General features: G+C 40.1%; 1 protein-coding gene across 3 annotated transcripts in view; it reads left to right on the top strand.

The window, feature by feature from the left end:
* The window catches only part of LOC105202598 (E3 ubiquitin-protein ligase RNF185), a 92,348-nt gene extending 73,012 nt beyond the window's left edge, over positions 1–19,336 (top strand). For 2 of the 3 annotated variants that reach the window (XM_039457673.1, XM_039457674.1), the window contains exon 6: positions 18,701–19,336. In XM_039457673.1, the coding sequence (XP_039313607.1) occupies positions 18,701–18,798 (98 nt within the window). In that variant the 3' untranslated portion in view covers positions 18,799–19,336. Of the gene's footprint in view, positions 1–15,057; positions 15,809–18,700 lie in introns of those variants that run through there. The other variant, XM_039457675.1, reaches the window with a different exon arrangement.
* The last annotated feature ends 2,339 nt before the right edge of the window (positions 19,337–21,675 follow it).

Below are 21,675 nucleotides of genomic sequence, written 5' to 3'. Positions count from 1 at the left end.
GCCAAACGCGGCGCGCAGTACGCATGGTAGCGCGTGATCGCGGCAAGCTTAGCCGAGCGCGTGCACGTGCTCGGTCTTACGCGTTGTGTTCGGCGTTTAGGTCGGAGTAGCGGTGCGGCGGAGGGGCGTAACGTTACAACTTTAATTCAATACTAATTCCTCAATAATAATTAATCAATAATAATTAATAATAATTTTAGTTCAACAGTAGTTAATAAGAATCTTGATTCGCCGATTTCGGTTCCAATAACTCGTGAAATATATTGTTTGATTTACAAAGGGTAATACTCATATAGAGAATTCATAAGAATTTTATACAAATTAATTCTTATTTAATACTGGCTATTTGCGTGTCTTAACTAAATATGTGTAGACGCTTTTTTTTTCTACCGTTCGCTATAGAGGACATTCGAACGGATTGACGTTGATTACTAAATTAATTGATCATTATTCAGTTTTCTCATCTTCACTCTGAGTATCCGAATCGTTATTGGTAGACTGATTACTTTTTTGATTTACTTTTATCCAAGGTTTTAATTTGTCTGGAGACATTATTGTATCCAGAGGTTTTTGCGTAATATTATATCCTGGGGCATCTGTAATAGCATATCTATTTTTATTCAAAACCGCTTTCACTTTGTACGGGCCTTTATATTTAGGTGCTAACTTAATGTTCGTTCCCGGTTTAAATTGTGTCACGCGTACCAATACTAGGTCTCCCTCTTTGTATCGTGTATTTTTCTTATGCCTTTTGTCATATTGTTTTTTGTTATATTCCTGTAATTTTTGGTTGACTAAGAATGCAATATCTCTCGCTTCCTGTTTATCTCTATCAAAGTTTGCATCGACTTTTCTTAAATTATCTATTAATGTGCGTAGAGTTTTATCGTCTTTGCGTCTCTGTTAGTAGCCCAGTAGCAATTTACTTGGAGTTGAGTTTATGGATTTATTTAGAGTTTATGGATTTATTGATTACATGTTGCACTAAAGGCAAGTTTTGCTTCCATTCGGTTGCGTCATTAAACACCTTTGCCATTGTAGATTTTAAGAAGCGATTAACTCTCTCAACCTGACCATTGGCCCAGGGCGAGGCCACTGCCGTTTTGACGTGTTTAATCTCTTTTTCCGATACAAATTCTTGGAAAGCGTTTGATGTAAACGCGGTTTCCCTATCGCTTATAATTCTGTCCGGGTCGCCAAAGATATTGAACAAAGAATTTAGATATTGAATTACTTCATTTGATTCCATGGATTTCGTGGGATATAACCACACGAATTTAGTGCATGAATCTATTATTACAAGATTGTGTTTGAAATTTTTACCGCTTTTTTCCAACGGCCCGAAATGATCAATGTGCAACGTCTTGAATGGAAGAGTGTCCTTTTCGACTAACTCTAACTCTTCTTCAGGTTTGCCAGCCGACAATGAATATGACAGACATTTTATATAGTTTTCAATGTATTGTTTGACTTTTAACTTTAGATTAGGAAACCAGTAATGCGATAAAATTCCGTGCACTGTCTTTTCGTATCCTATATGTCCCATTTCGTCATGATTAATTTTAATTATTGAATTGACCATACTTTCAGGTACCACAAATACATTATTTTCTCTAAATTTTTTGAATAATAATCCATCAATCAGTGTGAATTTCTTACTCCTCTTCAATTCTACTACCTCGGCAATTTCTTTTAGTTTGGGATACATTAATTGCTTAAATACTAATTTGTCTTTGGCTGTAATCGCATTAATAGTCTGCGGGTTTTGATTCAAAGAGTCAACATGCGACATTTTATCCGCGGAACGGTGGACCAGTTCGAATTTATAACTTTGCAGAGCTAACGACCAGCGGGCTATTCTCGGGTTTATATTCACTTTTTTTATTGCTAATGCCAACGAGTTACAGTCGGTTACGACTTTGAACGCGATACGCTGTAAGTAAACGTGGAAACGTTCGATGGCTCTTACAATGGCCAGTGTTTCCAATTCGAAAGAATGATATTTTTTCTTTGCCTTGTTCGTGGCTCTATAGTGACTAAAATAGGCAACAGGCGCCATGCATCCAGATACTTGTTTCTGCTCCGAAACCCTGACGGCTAGCGTCCGTGTGTAACTCGGTTTCCGCGGTTGGATTATATACTTTAAGAATTGGCGAGGATACGAGCTCCCTCTTAAGATTTTCAAAGGCTTCTTTGTATTCGCTATCAAACCTGAAAACAGCCTCCTTTTTTACTAGGGTTTGCAACGGTTTGTCTTTTAATGAGTACTTTTTGATGAATCTGCGGAAGTATCCGGTAAGACCGAGAAACCCTGGAATCTCTCAAACACTTCTAGGACACGAAAAATTCAAAATAGCTTGCACGTGTCTTTGATTCATAGTGATTTCCTTGGCTGAGATCAAATACCCCAAATAATCAATTTCTTTGGCTAAGAATAGACATTTACTATAATTAAGCTCTAATTTATGTTGTTTTAAAATTTCTAGTACCTTGGAAATTATCTTCAAGTTCTCTTCCACCGTGGAAATTGCTATTAGGATATCATCCATGTATATCAGAATTTTTCCCTCTCGAATTAAAGGAGCAAAGATCTGTAGGATTCTCTTCTGGAATTCCGCGGGCGCCTTAGAATAGCCAAAGGGCATTTTCGTAAACTCGAATTGTCCCGAAGGGGTTGCGAATGCAAAGTACCTTGTATCGTCTGGATGTATGGCTATCTGGTAACAGCCATCTCGCAGGTCAAGTTTGGAAAAAATGACTTTTAAAGCTGGTCGATTTGATCTTCGATGATCTCCGTTGCGCTTATTTACTAGTATTACACGCGCGCAGTAGGGCGATATGCTAGGTTTAATAATATTACGAGCTAGTAAGTCATCTATTATTTCTTTCAATTCCAATCTCTTGTTAACAGACATACGTCGTGGTGTGTACCGGAAAAAGGAACTGTCTTTCAAATGTACTCTGATGCGATAGTTGTCTCGAACGGGTTCCATCGATGTTTCCATCACACTCATGGAATACATCCAGCAATTTTTTTCTAGTACGAAAATCTAAGGTTGGATCAAGATTTTCTAAGATAACATTGTTGCGATCTTTATTCTCTGTTACATTTATGCCGAAAATACAATTTATTTCTTTATCCGGTGTTTGAGATTCGAATTTAAAGACTCCGTTATGATAATATAAACGTAAATTAGACTGGTCAAAGAAATCACGTCTTAATAAAACGTCAAACGCAATCGTACTATCGTTAACAACGAACAGTGTAGCATCAAATCCGTGACCCGTTAATTTCTCAAGACACAATTGGTCATGTATTTTTCCGCTAAACTTGATAACTGAATTATTCACGCCTTTTAAATTCAAGTTCTCTTTAACGCGTAACAATTACTTGACCGAAAGGATTCTAAATAAGTCGATTCTTTTATAAGACTCACCGGGCGGCCGGTATCCACTAGCGCAACAAGCGCTTTACCTCTACAATCCAGCGCTCGGACTTTTATCAACGGGGTTTTCTTTTCGATCACGCAAACGCTGCTATTTGCTATCTGCTGTTCCATTGAAGGAGTGATCTGCTCCGGCTCTTCTTCCTGCCGCTCCAGATAATTGACCCTATTGGTTGACGCTTCTGTTCTACCGTTTGGGCAGTTTGGGCTGATGTGTCCTTTCTGCTTGCATTTGTGACACGTTACGTCGACGTGTCGGCACTGCTGGATACTGTGCTCTTTTTGGTAGCATCTTGTATAAGAAAGAGCGCTTGCATTTGAATGCCTTGCACCGGGGCGCCCCTCTCTGGATTTAAATCGCCGCTGAGACACACCATCACCTACAAGCCTTCTAAACCGCTCCATGAACTGCGGCACTGAGCTAACTTGCATATCCACCGCGAAACGGCGTAGCGTTGGGTCTCTTACTACGTCCGCTAACATCTCGATCTTCTCGCGCTCTGATAATTGCAAAAATTGCATACGGTCCAGCTTATCTTCCGCATAGTCCACGAATCTCTCCTTTCAGAAACGCCTATTAATTCTAGCGATTGTATCCGTAATGGCCTCTTTCCTCTCAAAATAATTCCGCAGCTGAAAACTAAAATCTGGCCATGTTGCGACTGATTCAGGCGGTTGACGGTGGAACCAGTTTCGAGCGCGGCCAGTTAGCTGGTTTATAGCCGCCATGACTAAGACGTCCATTATTCTGTGCAACCGCGCAATAGATGCGCATCGCTCGATCCAGCGCTCGACAACCTCGTCGTCCTTTCCGGAAAAGGTTGGTATCATTTTCAAACTTAATTCGTCCCCAATCATGCGACGAAAACGGACGCTGCTCCGCGCTTCCGCCCGATACCGTTCGCAAAAAAGGATTGCTTGACAGACCCGACAATTGACGTCTCTCGTAATTCGATTGGAGAATCTGCGCCACTGCTTGCGCAATGTCTTGTGTATTGAATGCAGGATTTTCCGCTCGATAGTTGGGCATTGCTGTGCCTCGCCCGGGGCGGAAATATGCTATCTTCTATAAGAATCGGTTGGGAACCCGCCGAAATAGGTGGATCGTCTTGGATCACACTATTCGTATCTTCAGTCTCTTTCTCGTCTACCGAGTTAGGGCTAGTCACTGTGATTTGCTCTGGCCAACCGTGGCTTTTGTAATAGTCCGTGAATCGCTTCATTAACACCGCCCGTGTTCCACAGGTATCTAATTCTAGTTGCCTGGCGACATCTTTTAAGCCCTCGATATTCAAATTGTCTAGCATTACCCGGCTTATGATGAGAGAGATCACTTATCGATCGCGGCTTTATCGGTAATACGGAAAATGGATAACTCGTATTAATTTGATCACTGATATCGATCAACAAATCCGTACTGTCGGTAACTGTCTCTCTCTTTTTTTTTTGATCGCTCCGAAACTGTCGGTAACCGTCGTTACGATTCAAATTCACTGCCAAAATGGCGGACCGTACTACTCCGATTTTCGCGCGTTATGCATTCCGAGACGAAATTATTTGCACACCGCTACAGTTCTTTTTATTTGTCTAAGTCCGCTTATTTAGCGCGAAACTGGCGCAAACATTGACACCGCTTACCAATGGTCACCCGTCGATATCTTCCAGTCGCTACCCTCTCCCTTACGTACTGCCGAAATAGTTCCCGCGTCGGTGTTCACGTGATTGCACGTGATGAGCACGTCGAATCACACCGCCGACTTCGTGTTTAATATTCAAAAGTTCCCTGAGTTTTGCACTCACTTCACTGGCCTGTGCACTAAAAGAGGTTCCAAAGGGGAAAAAAACTCAATCTATTGTTCTTCAGTTTAGTAGTCCTTTATCCGAAGATGCGAGTTTGATCACTTTTGAAAGGAATTTGCTGTAAGATAATGCACTTTGCAGCAAATCGATAGATAGCCCGCGGCACTCGGGTCGCGAGGTAGGGTGGTTAGGAAGGGCACCAGAAATAATTTCACTACCTTCGCGTGAGGCACAAGGCGCGAGCGTATTTATTATCCTTTTCCAACAACTTTACAGTAGCTATATTTGTTATTTACGTTGAACGCGGATATCACTTGTTAACCGATCGGAGACCGAACCGGGGAGCCGTTGTTCACGTGATTCTACACTTTAAGCGCATGGCACGTCGTGCCTTCGCGTAATTTGAATTAATGACTGAAACCGTCACGAAATAGAATGATTGACTTAAATAGTTCAGTAGATAATTAACAGTGAGCGGAGGAGACCCTATTGCTTTCCGGAGCTCTTTTACTCGTTTTCAATTAAGACTCGAATTCTTTCTTCCCGACTCAAATTTCACGTGTACACTTCTACCGCACTTTTGATACTCTCCGCGATCCTGCTCCTTTTCCTCGTCACTTGGCGCTCTGCGCCCTCGCTTCCTTTGTGACCTATTTGGCTATTATTTGCAGTCATGCTCCTTATAGCTCGCTTGATAACAGTTGTACTTGAGATTTTTTTACATAAGTGTTGATTTGAGTAACAATGTTATATATAAGATCTATTGTAAAGATTGCGACGCGTCATATGTCGGACAAATCAAGAGATAATTAAGAACAAGGCCTAATGAACACATTAGAAATATTAATTTGAATACATTTAAACGGGAAGGTACCGATAGCGCACAGTACTATTGCACACAGCCAATCACAGCGGTTGATGCCTAGTGATATTCTTCTGTTCAAGCGTTATGAGTGGTTGTGAGTGGCTTGTGTGCAATAGTACTGTGCGCTATCGGTACCTTCCTTCCTATTTAAACACACAGTAATTACAGATCACTTGTTAAAATTTAATTGTACTTTTGACTGACAAAATAAAAAGATATTGGATATAAAACCAATTATTATAAAAGAATAATCTCAGAAGATGATCTGTATAAAATTACAGAAAAAAAAGTTAATTAGATGAATGATGTAGAATTTTTCGACAGTGCGTATTTTAACGTACTTAATTTGAAATTACAGGATTAGAAACATTTTTTTATTTTTATATATAGTTTCTCCGAACTTCTGACATTGATCGCAATCCAATCCGGTTCTCTCCGTTTAATAATGTACATTAAATAGAGCTGTTGAAAATAATTTCTGGCTTAAGTCATGTTTTATTACTATAATTTTATTGTGATAAGAAACTTGTTTGTATATTATACAGGGTGTCTCATTTTAAATATCCATTTCCAGACAAATATCTTCAAAATTAAACCCAGTGTGGGGTTGGCACAATGAATGGATAGGTCGATTTGAAAGGAAATGTGAGTGTGTGTTATCTCAGGCCGTGTCTGGTGTGAAAGTTTTATCGTGTGCAGTATCGCCTGTAGATCGTCCTTCGAACAGACGCCGACTGCGAGTTGCCCGACTCCTCTCTAATCTCGGTCGTCCTGGGGTCGGCGGACAGGATGTCGGTGTCGGAGGGTCGATATCCGACTCGTCACTGACCACGGTTAGTGGCCTGACTGGGCGACGACAGCGTCTGGATCGCCACGTCCTTTCTTCTAGGTGTGCGTGGGTCTACTATCTTCCAAGGTTTCATAGGCAAGGTGATAGGGATGAGGCTTCAAGGTAGCGGAGCAGAGCGAAGCTTCGACTTGTCCTCACTTGGCCGCTGGGCTGGTGGTTGCGACCGGATGGGGAGGTCCCTTGCTCGATTTAGGCGTTTCCTTGGCAGAGTTAGCAAGCTCTGCCTGGGCCGCCGACTCCTGGGTTTGGAGCCGGTCAATTGAGAGTACAAGGTACTCGACAAAAGGTTACTTCAGATGCCGTGTGCTGTACAGAGGCCCCTAGGAGCTCATTCTGTGAGAGCGAAAGGCTGCTGGGCTTGGTTCCGCCCGCGCTTATATCCCTTTGGTGGATGCTTTTTAATCACGAGAAAGCGTCCGCGGTTGGCCGTGTCGCCGCTCTGTGGCGATAGCGCGCACTAGGATTTGGCGAGCGCGCGCCCGCGAGCGTACGCAATGATGGCGTCTAATGGAACGGCTGCAGCAGGCACTCCCCTGCCAATGGGGAACCCACGATTAATGGCTTCCTCCTGCCTGGAAACGATCCGGGAAATGAACCCAACTGCCTGAGCGTGTAATTTTTGGGGGCGCCTCCTTTGATCTTTCAATTTGTTCCTCAGCCGTTCTGCAGCTGGCTTCTTCTGAATCCGCCAATACATAAGCGGGTTTGACTCTGTTGACCGATGCATTTATACTTTTTCCTTGAACCTTTACTTGGATTGTTTTTTCCGTTCGATTGAGTACTTCAAATGTACCATCATAAGGTAGCTGGAATATGGATTTTGGACTATCGTGGCGAACAAAAACGTGACTTGTTGTTGCCATATCCTTGAAAATGAATGGTCGCTTGTTATCGTGATTTGTCCCTTCCTTTGGTTTATAGATGATTAAACTGATTTTGCAGCGTCGTGACCAATTGTGCTGTATCATTCGTTGTTGCTGTCGTTAATTTATTAACGAACTGTCCTAGCAGTCGTAGTGTTTTACCATATACCAACTCGGCTGTTGTTGCGCCCAAGTTCTCACGCCAAGCTGACCGAATCCCCAGGAGTATTGTAGGTAAGGTGATTGTCTATTTGTTTTTACCGTGGCACCTTTTTGCTGCTTTAAGTTGGCGGTGGAACCTCTCCACCAAGCCGTTTGCCTGTGGATGGTATGCGTGGTCCTTAGATGCTTGCTGCCTGTCAGTTCGTTCAATTGCCTGAATAATTGAGATTCGAACTGGCGTCCTTGGTCTGTCATGATGCGCAATGGAACTCCGAAACGGCTAATCCATCCGGAATAGAATGACTTAGCAACCGCCTCTGCTTCCTGGTTTTCCATTGGTATAGCTTCCGGCCATCTCGAAAAACGGTCAACACATGTGAGACAATACCGATAACCCACCGATATCGGCAGAATGATGATGTCTAAATAGACGTGTTTGAAGCGTTTTGTTGATTGTACGAAGGTCCTCAGAGGTGCTGATATATGCCGTGTTATTTTTGAGCGTTGGCATGCTGTGCAGGCTCGTGCCCATACTCGGCACTCAGCGTTCATGGTGGGCCACACGTAGCGTTGCGCTACGAGCCTTGCGGTGGTTTTTATCCCAGGATGTGCCATTTTGTGAACAGTGTCGAAGGCGATTCATCTGAATAGTCTTGTCAGGAATGGACGAGGTATACCTGTACTTGTATCACACCAGATGGATACTTTAGCGCCGGGGATCTCAATTTGTTTGAGCTGTAGACTTTTCCCTTCATGTAGGTATGCTTTTACTTCTTGGTCTTTTTGTGATTTTGCCAAAGCCTCGTAATCCATCACCGGATGTATCGCTTCGATTCGTGACAACATATCTGCGGTAATGTTTTCCTTTCCACATGTCGTATGTCCGTAGTGAATTGTCCAATATAATCAAGATGTCGGAACTGGCGTGGCGTGCATTTTTCTGGTTTTTGGTGGAAGGCGAAAGTAAGAGGCTTATGGTCGGTGTATATGATGAATTGCCGCGCCTTGACCATGTGTCGGAAATATTTTATCGCCAAATAAATTGCTAACAGCTCGCGGTCGAATGTGCTGTATTTGGTCTGTGTTTGATTCAGCTTCTTAGAATAGAAAGCCAGCGGTTCCCATCCGTCGTTGCGTTGTTGTTGAAGTACGGCTCCGATACTATGATTAGATGCGTCGGTGAAGAGAGTCAACTCCGCGTGTGCTTTTGGATGTGCTAATAATGCCGTCTGGGCCAGGCTGTTCTTGGTGTTGTTAAAAGCTTGTTGCGCCTCGCTCGTCCATTCAATGGTGGCTGAACCTTTTTTGGGCCCCAATAAATCATGGAATGGTGCTTGTGTCTTTGCGGCTTCGGGTATGAATCTTCGGTAGAAATTCAGCATCCCCAAATACCGTCTGAGCTCTTTTGCTGTCCTGGGCGACTGGAAGTCCTGTAGAGCTTGCATCCGCGTAGGCAGTGGTTGTGTACCGTCCGGGGTTACGAGGTATCCCAAGAATTCTATTTTAGGTTGACCAAAGACACATTTTGCAGGATTGAGAACTATGCCATATTCTTCCAGGCGTTTAAATAGAATCTTGAGGTGCTGGAGATGTTTTGCCTCAGAAGTTGACGCGACCAATATGTCGTCAATGTATGCGTAGCAAAAGTTTAAACCACGCAATACCTCGTCGATGAATCGCTGGAAAGTTTGTGCTGCATTGCGTAAACCGAACATGTAGGGAAACTTGAACATGCCGAAAGGTGTTGTGATCGCTGTTTTATTGATGTCTTCTTTTGCTACTGGAATTTGATGATATGCCCGTACCAAATCTAAAGTGCTGTAGATCTTAGTGCCTTCCAATGCTTGAGCAAAATCATGGATGTGCCGAACCGGATATCGGTCTGGAATGGAGCGGGCATTTAAGGCTCGATAGTCGCCGCATGGTCTCCATTTTTGCTTTTTTTGGGGCCTCGCCCCTACATTACTAAATGTAGGGGCGAGGCCCAACAGCTTTTTGATGCCAGCTAGCGATGCCAAGTTCTAACATCCTCTGGAATTCCTGCTTGGCGATGGCCAGCCTTTCTGGTGCAAGTCTACGTGGTTTGCAGTTGATTGGTGGGCCCTGTGTTGTTTTTATATAATGTTTTGTACGATGTTTAACTTCCCGGGGTTGTCCATCCGGTCGTGTAATGTCCGGGAATTCATCAAGAAGTTTGTGGTAAGGCGTCCTGCTATTGCTCTAATAGATGATTCGAAGTGGCTAATGCGGCGCCCTGTTGTCGTTAGCCTAGTAACACGGTCCACCAGTCGACGATTCCTGAGATCCACCAGCAAATCAAAGTGTGATAAGAAGTTTGCGCCAATGATTGGTTTCGCTACGTCGGTCACGATGAAACGCCACGTGAAAGGACGTCTAAGGCCCAGGTTTAAGGTTAAGGCTTTTGGCCCATAGGTGTGTATAGTTGTTCCGTTCGCCGCCGCTAGCTCGTACGTTGATCATGCATGGCCCGCGAAGGTATTTCCGTGAGTACACGCAGAGATCTGCTCCTGTGTCCACTAAGAAATCAATTTTTGTGTCTTGGTCTGTTACGTGGAAGCGGCGTATTGGATTTTGCTCTCTGTTTGCCGCCATTATTGGGGAGTTGTTGCGTTTCCCGATTTCCGGGCACTGCAAGGTGGTTGACATTTCTGCGCGGCTTGTCCAAACTTGTAGTGGTACTAACACACACTACTTGAGAGTCTCCCTCTGCTTGTGGAACGTGAACGAGATCTTGTTTTGTGTCTATCTGTATCTCTGATGCGATTTGAAACTCTCATCGTTTCCATGGACTTTTGTAAGGTGGCAATTTGTTCAAGAATTTCCCGATGCTGTGTCTCTATCTGCTTCTGGATTTCGCTTTGGCTTGCGGCTACTTCTGCGCTCTGGGGAATTGGAGCCTTAGTGGCTCCCCATGATGGTGTCGACTATAACCGCCAATTGGCTGAGTGTTTTGTTCGTCCGTGTGACCAAATGCGGCTGCAAGTACGAAGGAAGTCTATTTAACCGAATGGTGCGAAGCATTCCATCGCCTACTGCCTTTTCTGCGAGACTTTGCAAGTATCTCAGGAACTGAAATGGTTTGCGATATCCAATCTCTTCATGCTCTAGGAGTTGCCTTATTTTGTGTTTCTGGGATATGCCGATCCTTTTGATGAGTTCGGTTTTTAGCATGCTATACGGCTGGTCCGCTGGCGATGATAGGATGATGTCTCGGACCTCCATGGTATAACGTGCTCCGATGGCAGTTAAAGCATATCCAAACTTTGTTGACTCCCCGTGCTTATCCCAGCAGCTTGAAAGCTGCGATCCATAATGCTGAACCATAACTCTGGGTCTGCTGGGGTGAATTCAGGCATCCGCATACCCACTCGATTGATTTCGGTGCCTTGCAGAGTTACTGGAGTTTGGCCATTGCCTTCTGACGTACTTGGTGGATCCATAGCGATTCTTTTATTGGGGTCACCACTTTGTGAGGTTGGCACAATGGATGGATAGGTTGATTTGAAAGGAAATGTGAGTGTGTGTTATCTCAGGCCGTGTCTGGTGTGAAAGTTTTATCGTGTGCAGTATTGCCTGTAGGTTTTCCTTCGAACAGACGCCGACTGCGAGTTGCCCGACTCCTCTCTAGTCTCGATCGTCCTGGGGGTCGGCGGGCAGGATGTTGATGTCGGAGGGTCGATATCCGACTCGTCACTGACCACGGGGTTGTTAGTGGCCTGACTGGGCGATGACAGCGTCTGGATCGCCACGTCCTTTCCTCTAGGTGTGCAAGGGTCCACCGTCTTCCAAGGTTTCATAGGCAAGGTGATAGGGATGAGCCTCCAAGGTAGCGGGGCAGAGCGAAGCTCCGACTTTTCCTCATTTGGCCGCTGGGCTGGTGGTTGTGACCGGATGGGGAGGTCCCTTGCACGGTTTAAGCGTTTCCTCGGCAGAGTTAGCAAGCTCTGCCTGGGCCGCCAACTCCTGGGCTTGGAACCGGTCAATTGAGAGTACAAGGTAGTCGACAAAAGGTTACTTCAGATGCCGTGTGCCGTACACCGAGGCCCCTAGGAGCTCACTCTGTGAGAGCGAAAGGCTGCTGAGCTTGGTTTTGTCCCTTTGGTGGATGCTTTTTAATCACGAGAAAGCGTCCGCGCTCGGCCGCGTCGCTGCTCCGCGCCGGTAGCGCGCACTAGCGTTTGGCGAGCGCGCGCCCGCGAGTGTACGCAATGGTGGCGCCTAATGGAACGGCTGCCACACCAGTACACAAATATGTTTCAGACAAAAGTTGTATGATTTTGAGGGGGACATAAGATGGTGTCATTAATTTGACCTTGAATAGTTGCTTGAAGGTCACGTGAAGCACATCTTCAATTTTTTAAATGGGACTGCCTACTTTTTATTACATATACTTGTAGCTTATTTTGAGACCTTTCCAAAACATTTATAAGAAACACATTTTATTTTTGTTGAGTACTTTCCGAGTTGTGAGGCTTGAAAGCTATGGTGTACTGTAACTTTCAAGCGTCACAACTTAGAAAGTACTTAACAAAAATAAACTTTTTTGTAGTTATTTGGAAGAGTATCGAAATAAGCTATAAGAATATGCAATAAAAGATACAATATTAGAGTATCGGTAGTTTCCTAATTAAAGGTATCGGTACTTCCTTAACATTCTATATTTTTTATTGCATTTTCTTGTAGTTGATTTTGAGAGGTTTTTAAAATACTATAAATAAGTTTATTTTTGTTAAGGATTTTCCGAGTATGACGCTTGAAAGTTACAGTGTATCGTAGCTTTCAAGCCTCACAACTCGAAAAATACTTAACGAAACAAGAAAAAATTATAGTGTTTTGGAAAGGTCTTGAGATAAGCTACAAGAATATGTAATAAAAAGTAGGCAGTTCCATTAAAAAAATTGAACGTGATCTTCAAGCAACTATTAAAGGTCAAATTAATGACATCATCTTATGTCTCTCTCGAAATCATACAACTTTTGTCTGAAATATTTTTGTTTGCTGGGTTTAGTTTGAGATATTTGGCTAAATCATTTAAAATAGGACACCCTGTAGAATTTTTTATTGCGTTTGATTTATATATAAAAAAATTGTTTTAAGGGATAAATTACTATTATTTAGCGGATTAACAAACATTAAATTTTGCGAATTATTGTTGGAATGACAGATGTATGGTGATTTTTATTACCGGATCTCTATTGACGTTCTCGAGTCTACATTATCTTACGAGATTACAAGTTGAAGAACTTAAATCATCAGGAATTTACAAAAGAAGATCTTGATAACGTCATCGCGTTCGTTTTTGCGTAATTATATTGTTAACGTCTTTAACGCCTTGCAATTAAATTAAACGTAATTTTATTTCAACATTATATGCATTTTTTTAAATTATTTTGCATTTGTCGGTTGAAGAGGATTAAATGAGATCGAAACATGTGCCCCGTTGAAACATTGGTCAATCTGGTATTGTAATAAACTTCAAGATTCACTAAAAATTTAATATTGTTCGTTAATTTGGACTAATATATTATTTTAATTATTTTTTTGTTTTTTAAATATTGCAGTATTAGGCGTATTTTTTAAGTCAGTACCGTTTTGAAATTTGACTGATACAGTGCTACGGTTGGCATTTGGCGCATGTGAGCTCTGTACCTATAACTATTAGTAAGTTACAGATGTTGTTACGGATTTATTTGACCGTGTTTACGTTTGTTTGTGAGTATTTAAAATGCCTCCACCGATTGAATCCCGCCGACTGTGAAATACGCGCTTTGTTATCTTAGTGCCAAGGCGTAAAAGCGGTTGAAATTCATTGTGAGATTAGTGAAGTTTATGGAGAAAACCTTATGAGCGATGGAATTGTACGGAAATAGGTTAGAGCTTTTAAAGATGGCAGCGCGAAATTTTATAACAAAGTGGGCAACTTTCAGTCATTGCACGATTTGGTGCAGAAAGTTAATGAAAAAGTGAAAGAGAACAGACGCTTAAAGATTTCATCGTTATCTGATGAGTTAAGATAACGAATCACAGTGCGTATTTCACAGTCGGTGGGATTCACAATCGGCGGAGGTAATTTAAATACTCACAAACAATCGTGAACACGGTCGAATAATTCCGCAATAGCGTCTGTGGATTTCTAATAGATGTAAGTACATAGCGCATGTGTCAAATGCTGACTGCAACACTGCAGCGGCCGAATTTCAATACTTAAAAAACACCCCTCGTATATTAACTTCCTAATGTTTCACGTGATCTAGTGAATTGTAAATTTTTGCGTGCGTGCGTGCGTGCGTGCGTGCGTGCGTGCGTGCGTGCGTGCGTGCGTGTGTGCGTGCGTGCGTGCGTGCGTGCTATACACACAAGCACATACGCGCGCGCATACACACGCACAAGGAAGGTGTGGAATTCTGAAGTATTGTGGAGTTGACAAACCGCGGAGTCCTTATTCTTGTGGTATGCGCGCGCGCGCACACACACACACACACACGCACGCACGCACGCACGCATGCGCGCGCGCCCTTTTTTTACCAACATGTTTTAGACAGAATTGTATTGATTTGCATTGATAACGGCTATATTGCAATTTATAATTTATTATTACTAAAGGTATTTTTTAAATAAGGTTTGTTTGTAAATAAGAGTGAGAATAACGCGCAATCGCCGCAGTGCGTATGGGCGTTTGGTCTCAGCATGCTTTGCGCACGTGTAAACGCTAGCAACTAGCTTTGCAGTTGTATCGTCTGTCTGTGTCCTGTGCTGCAGAAATTTATGTTTAAAATAATTGAGTTGCCCGCCAACTGTAAGATACGATCTGTAGTTCGATTTTTGAATACAAGAAACTTGGCAGCAGCGGAAATTTACCGTCAGATTTGTGAAGTTTACGGAGATAATGCCTTGAGTGAGAGTAAATTTCGAAAGTGGGTAAGAATGTTTAAAGACGGGCGGGTTAATATGCATATCGTAACCATGTTTTTTGGATGAGAGCAACTGGATCATTTACCTTACAGCCCAGACTTTGCACCCAGCGATTTTTATTTGTTTTGGTACTTAAAGGAGTTTCTTGGTGGTCAACGGTTCAACAACGACGAAGTGAAAACTGCTGTCATGGATTGAGCTTCTTCACATGCGGCAGATTTTTTTGACGTCGGAATTCAAAAACTTGTTGAGTGGTATGACAAATGTTCGAACAAAAATGGCAATTATATAGAAAAGTAATGTAAAAATATGTAGAATATGGAAAAAAATACATTTTAATAGTATTTACAGTATTTTTCTTTTTATTAAAAAACGGATCTTATTTGAAAAATACCCCTTGTATTGTAAAAATTAATTTTTCTACAGATTGACATAACTTTCCGAAAAATTATTGTATCGAGTTCCGCAAAAGCGTATTTTGAAAGGAAAATTTTGAACTTTTACGCTCTTTTTACTTCATTGAGTTACGTTAATTGCTTCACTCCACAAACTTCACGTTTTACTTTTCGATTTTGCAAGTTTTTGTTATGTCATTGGCCATTAGCAAGTTAATCATGCCACTTAATCGGCATTAAAATTTTCTTAAAATACAGGCTTCAAGCTTTAATTTTGTTTTTGCATTGTAACGGTACGCGGTTTCGATGTAACGGTGCGGAAATTCCGGGATCAGTCCGGATAAGACTCGTCGGTTGATCAGATGTTCGAAATGATCATATCCAGTGTTTAAGGTAAAAAGAAAAAGAAAATGATTTATTCATTAATTGTAGTCGTTGACAAAATAATCAAGCGTAATTTGGGTTACAAATAAAAAGAGTTTGATACGCTAACAGAAAAAGAGAAAGAGAACAGTTTGCAGGTATCGGAGAATACACAAAAATAACTCGCATTTAGGCGGAAAATAATAACGCGCTATCAAAATAATCAATAATAACTCGTACATTGATTGAAAGGAACATACTTAAATATAAAATAATTTGCGGTTGACTAACGCAATACTGATAGGATGTATGTGTTACGCTACGGTGGGTTACGCGGACTATTGGTCCGTGCGGGCGGGGGAATCACGGAACGTGGCGCGATTGGTAAGCGCGGTCGCGTGGGCGTGTGCGTGCAAGGAGTTGCGAGCGCAGCCCGCCTCCGGTCTGTTTGTTTCCACTAGAGTCCCATATAAAGAGAGAAGCGACATTGATGTCCGAAGCTCTGATTGGTAATCTGATTGATACTTGATTGGCTAAGCGAGCAGCCATATTGTGACCACAGCTGTTTGTAGAATGATACGAATGGCGTTTGATGACGTTAAAGCGGTCCCAAAATGGCGGTGGAGAACTCAATTGGATACTGAAGGTTGTGGTGGGGGTTCGATGTCGCTTCTCTCTTTATATAGGACTCTAGTTTCCACGATCGCGCCCGTTCCGAGCGCGCCCCGTGCAAAAGGGCGCTCGATCGACAGGGTGCGGATACCCTGCCGATTAATGGGTCACAAATACGATCCGGCGTTTAGTGGCGTCTAGGGTACTCGAGGATGAGACGATTGGTCGAGAATGCTCGGCCGGTGATAGCGATGAAAATGCTCGTCGAGGATCTCGGAGGTGATTAGTCAAGGACGCTTGGTCGGTGATAGCGATGAGAATGCTCGTCGAGAAATTCAGGAAGCGACGAGAATGCTCGCCTTCTGGACAGGTTGGAGAACCGAAGGGATCTCCGCTCTGCGTTCACACTGCCGGCTTATACAGGGTGATTCAGAATAACCTTATGTTTTTAAAGAGACATATTCCTGAGGTTATTCTAAAACAACTTTTTCTTTGGTAAAAACTTGTCCGAAGCATAGTTTTTAAATAATAAAAGGAAATAGTTATCCAATAACCGGGCGTGTATAGTGGTGAGGCAGGGCCGGCGCAACTCACCGTTTGATACGAGCGATTACGTGACGCGATCGCAGTGATAAGCTAACAGCTAGAACACTGTTTTTCTTTCCTTCCCCCTTTCTCTCACTCTCTCTCCCGCTCTTTCAAAGTCTCTATCCTATTCTTATTCTCTTTCTTTTCTTATTTATTTATCAATTCTTACACTAACACTGAAATAATGCTAGAATTAAAAACAATATTTAATTATTTGATGTCTTGCTTTTAATAATTTTATACGTGTAAAAAAAATTTTTTTTAGTCAAAAATACTATATTTAACCCTTAAACACATAAGTGGGTCTGGGAGACCTTCCCGAAAAAACTTTACTTTCGTGCCATTTTATTATAGTTAAGCAATAAAGTTGGTCAATTGTAGCAGTCGATAGAGGAGACTTTAAACTTTTTTCCACACAGCCCGATTTTTTTTTCAATCCGTCTTCACACAGTAGCGATCGAAAATCTATGGGAATTTTCAATATGTGTTTAAAGGTTAAAATGCGTGATTAAAAAATAAAAATGCAGAGTGAGAGAGAAAGAGAAAGAGACGGATTAGATCAAATTTGAACGTGTATACTCACTTATCATCCTGTACAACAGCTTTATCTTCACAAAGACAGAATATAAAACTCAACCCATATTAAACTCAAGATTTTTCTTTTTTCTTCTTAAATCACTTACATCACTTGTCACATTCATTGCAATCATTCTCTTGATCGAAAATTACTAACGCATCACTTTATACAAATCACTATCATCAATTACTATTAGTCACTACTAATTACAAGTGAGATTTACTCAAAAAAAGAAACACGTGTTTACATGACGAACACACGACACGTGTTTACAACAAAGAGGTTAGGTTATATCCTCTTTGCTTCATGAGCAAGCAGTCGACTAGTTTTATCTTTCGCGGTATCACTGCGTAATCAACGTTCTAAAAATCAGAACGCGATAATTAAGAATTAAAAATACACGTGTTTCATTTTTTTACGTAATTCTCACGCATGATTAGTAGTGACTAATAATAATTGACGATAGTAATTTGTATGAAGTGATTAATATTTTTCAATCAAGAGAATGATTTCAGTATATGTGACAAATGATGTGATTTAAGAAAAAAAGAGAAAAATCTCGAGTTTAATATGGGTATTTTGTCTTCGTGAAGATAAAAACTGATTGCTGTGCAGGATGATAAATGATTATACATGTTCAAATTTGATCGGACTCATATCTTTCTCTTTCTCTCTCACTCTGCATTGTTAATTTTCAATCACGCATTTTAAATATGGTATTTTTGACTAAAAATATATTTTTTTACACGTACATAATTATTAAAAGCAAAACGTCAAATAATTAAATATCGTTTTTAATTCTAGCATTATTTCAGTGTTACTGTATGATTTGATAAATAAATAATAAAAGAATGAGAATGGGATAGAGGCTTTGAAAGAGCGGGAGAGAGAGTGAGAGAAAGGGGAGAAGGGAAAGAAAACAGTGTTCTAGCTGTCAGCTTATACTGCGATCATCTCACGTAATTACCTGTATCGAACGGTGAGTTGCGCTGGCCCTGCCTCACTGCTATACGTGTATAGCGTATGGCGCAAACATCACTCCGTAAAGTTGGATAGTTTTAAACGCTCATCATTTGAAAACTATAAACATCACAACATTTTACTATTAACATTTAATTTTTTTGTGAAAAATACGTACGTTCTATCTTCTCTGGTTGACATGGATTATCCTATTTAATACATTTTTAAATTTCTAATAGGTAATTTGACATATATTTTGATAATGATGCAAATTATTTATTTGTAGCTCCCAGAGGCACACCACAATATGAGGAAGAGCAGTTTTTATCCAAGGTATTTTTGTGGTTAGCGGTGATATTCATCTGTTGGCTGTTGATGGCATAACATTATTTCTAAATCAACCAGTCTACCCAATAATTTGTAATATTTTATTGTACTCGTAATATGTCATTAGTTTATGATAATTGCAATATCAGGCTTTATGTAATTTTTGCGAAGAAAGAAACAAAAATTTATGTATACGTATCTCTAAACTGCGACTAAAAACATGTTTCTTTCTTTTGTCGCTTTAGAACTGAGAAAAAGATACATTAAATGTTTTGTCCATGCAAAACATCTTACACGATTTTATTGGCATTGGAATACTTTGAAAGAGATGATTCTTCTCCTATTTGGATAATTCTGATATTTTGATGTCATTTTTTTTATGTACATATTATATATAAATATATTATCCATAGAAGACAAGCATGCAATCTGTTGTTCAATATATTTAAAATATAAAAATGCATAATTTAAGAGAGAGTACGCAGAGGAGGAAATATTAATATATATTGTTAAGACAAATTGCGTGGTTTGTGAAAAACTGCAAATTTGGACAATATGTATGTAATAAATAAACATATATGTATCTTTCTGTGTATATTATTTTAAATTTAAATTAATGCGTAATTTAAGCAATGTAATAAATCATGGGATATTGACACTTATTCGCCATCGTAATTTTTTTGTTCCTCACTAGCCATTGTGGGGTCATTAGCGTTTTACGCTTCTATTAAATAGTACACCGTAATAAGATAGTTTTTAACCGTAATTTTACTTAGTTTCAACCTTTTATAATAGTATACGATTAAAAAGTGAAATGGAAATAACAATTGGTGAAACTATGTAATTTTGACAAATATGTGAACAAAGTAACAGCAAATACAGGGTAATTTTTGAAAAATCAAATTTAAAAAAAAATTATCGTAGAGAAGTGATTCAAAAAAGAAATTAAAGTTAAAGGATATTTCTGTAAAATCATATTTTAATAAAAAAAGTTTTATTGGTTTTGATTCATAATTTAATGTTAAATTTGCAACATAAATAATACTTATTTTTATGATACAAAATTAACGGATAATATGAGATTTTTAATAAATATAGCTTCAATTTTGTAAGTTTCATGAATTTTAATACGAACTTAGTGTTGAAAAATAAAAATTACATTTTTATATATTTTTTTAAACTACGAGGTTGCCCAAAAAGTCATGCCCCACATTTTTTTCTCAAAAATTATTTTATAAAAATGATGTTTACACATATGAAAGAATGATATTTTATCTACTGACTCTATTTTTCTAATCTTCATAATCTCTTTCAAGTTCTACTGCCTTCTTTCAGCGATTCACTAAGGGCGTGTATGCTCCGTCGATACTAATGCTCGCTCTGTTTATGAAGCCAGGTTTTCACTGCGCTAATCACCTCTTTGTCATCTTCAAAATGTTTTCCACGAATGCTACCCTTAAATTTAGTGGCCCGTACAAATGGAAGTCTGAGGGAACCAGATCAGTGAAACCCGGCTCCGTAACCAGAGCGAGGACTGGTACCAACAGGGCGTACACGCTCTAGTGAATCGCTGGAGGAAGGCAATAAAACTTGAAGGAGATTACGTAAGAAAATAGAGTCAGTAGATAAAACATCATTCTTTCATATATGTAAATATCATTTTTATAGAGTAAATAATTTTTAAGAAAAAAACGTGGGCTGTTACTTTTTGGGCAACCCTTGTATATATGTACAAATGCGACATTTTTATAATAACATAAAGATCAAATACTTTTATTAATAAAAAGTTAAAAATTACAATTATTGTGCAAATATATTGATAAAATAAAATATTATAAGAAATGTAAAAATTATTTATTTCCAATTTTTGCATCTACCACCACGAAGCTGGGATCAGTCGTGCACTGTGAATTTCTCACCTCTCTACTGAAATAACAGCCATTAAGACTCCTGAGTACTCGCCGCGGCCATATTAAAGTCGTGACGTCAGAAGCGAGAAATTGCGTGAAATGATACGTAACAAAATAATTATACGACAGTTATATAGTTAAATGCCATCTCTTGCGACACTAACACGATTAAAGATGCCACCACGGATTTGTCAAACCGTTGGCGACTTGAATGCTTCCCGTTTTCGATGACTGATGACGGCTTTTATTTCTATTGCCTTTACTATTTCTTGTTGCACTGAAAATGACTTTAAAGCGAGTCGAAACGTTCGTTTTGTAATTTTGAACTGAATAAATGATTCAATATCGATACTTGTGATTACGCTCTTTGACCCGCATTGACTCATTAGCTTATTTTTCAATCGTTAATTGTGTTCAAATTTTGAGAGTTCTGAACTAATTAATTGTTTATATATATTAGGTTGTCCAGAAAGTTTGTGCCGATTTTCAAGCAAAATTCGAATTAAAAATTTTGGAAACAGTTTGGAAACAGTTGACTTGCCAATTTTTAAACTTGGTGCGATCTCTCGAATTGTGATTTGCCGATCGGAATCGATTTTAGCTGTTATTTGATCAACATTTGTGTAATTGATCAAATAGAATGAGGAGCATCTTTAATTTATTTCTCCTGAACGAAATTTAGCGAACCAGTTCTGGCACATGCGTTTGCTTACAGCGTCCTCTCCGTACACGGTACATATTTTTTTCGAGTTTGTGTCGTATTTTGCCTTTACAAAAATTAAAAAGCTTAATGCACCAAAAAAATACGTTATTTCTTTTCAGCTTTAAACTGATGCTAAGAGGAATGTCTTTATTTTAATGTGATAACTAATAAATGCTAAATATGCATTGAAATGTCACTTATCAAAATACGTACGCATCTGACACATTGCATTGAAATAACTTCCTCGAATTTGCCTTTGAACATCATTTACGCAAAAACGGCACAAACTTTCCGGACAACCCAATATTTGATACATTTATA

The sequence above is a fragment of the Solenopsis invicta genome, chromosome 14, assembly GCF_016802725.1.
Source record: "Solenopsis invicta isolate M01_SB chromosome 14, UNIL_Sinv_3.0, whole genome shotgun sequence".
Classification (NCBI taxonomy): domain Eukaryota; kingdom Metazoa; phylum Arthropoda; class Insecta; order Hymenoptera; family Formicidae; genus Solenopsis; species Solenopsis invicta.
Note: the sequence above shows the minus strand (reverse complement) of the source record. Positions and strands in the feature narration are given on the sequence as shown.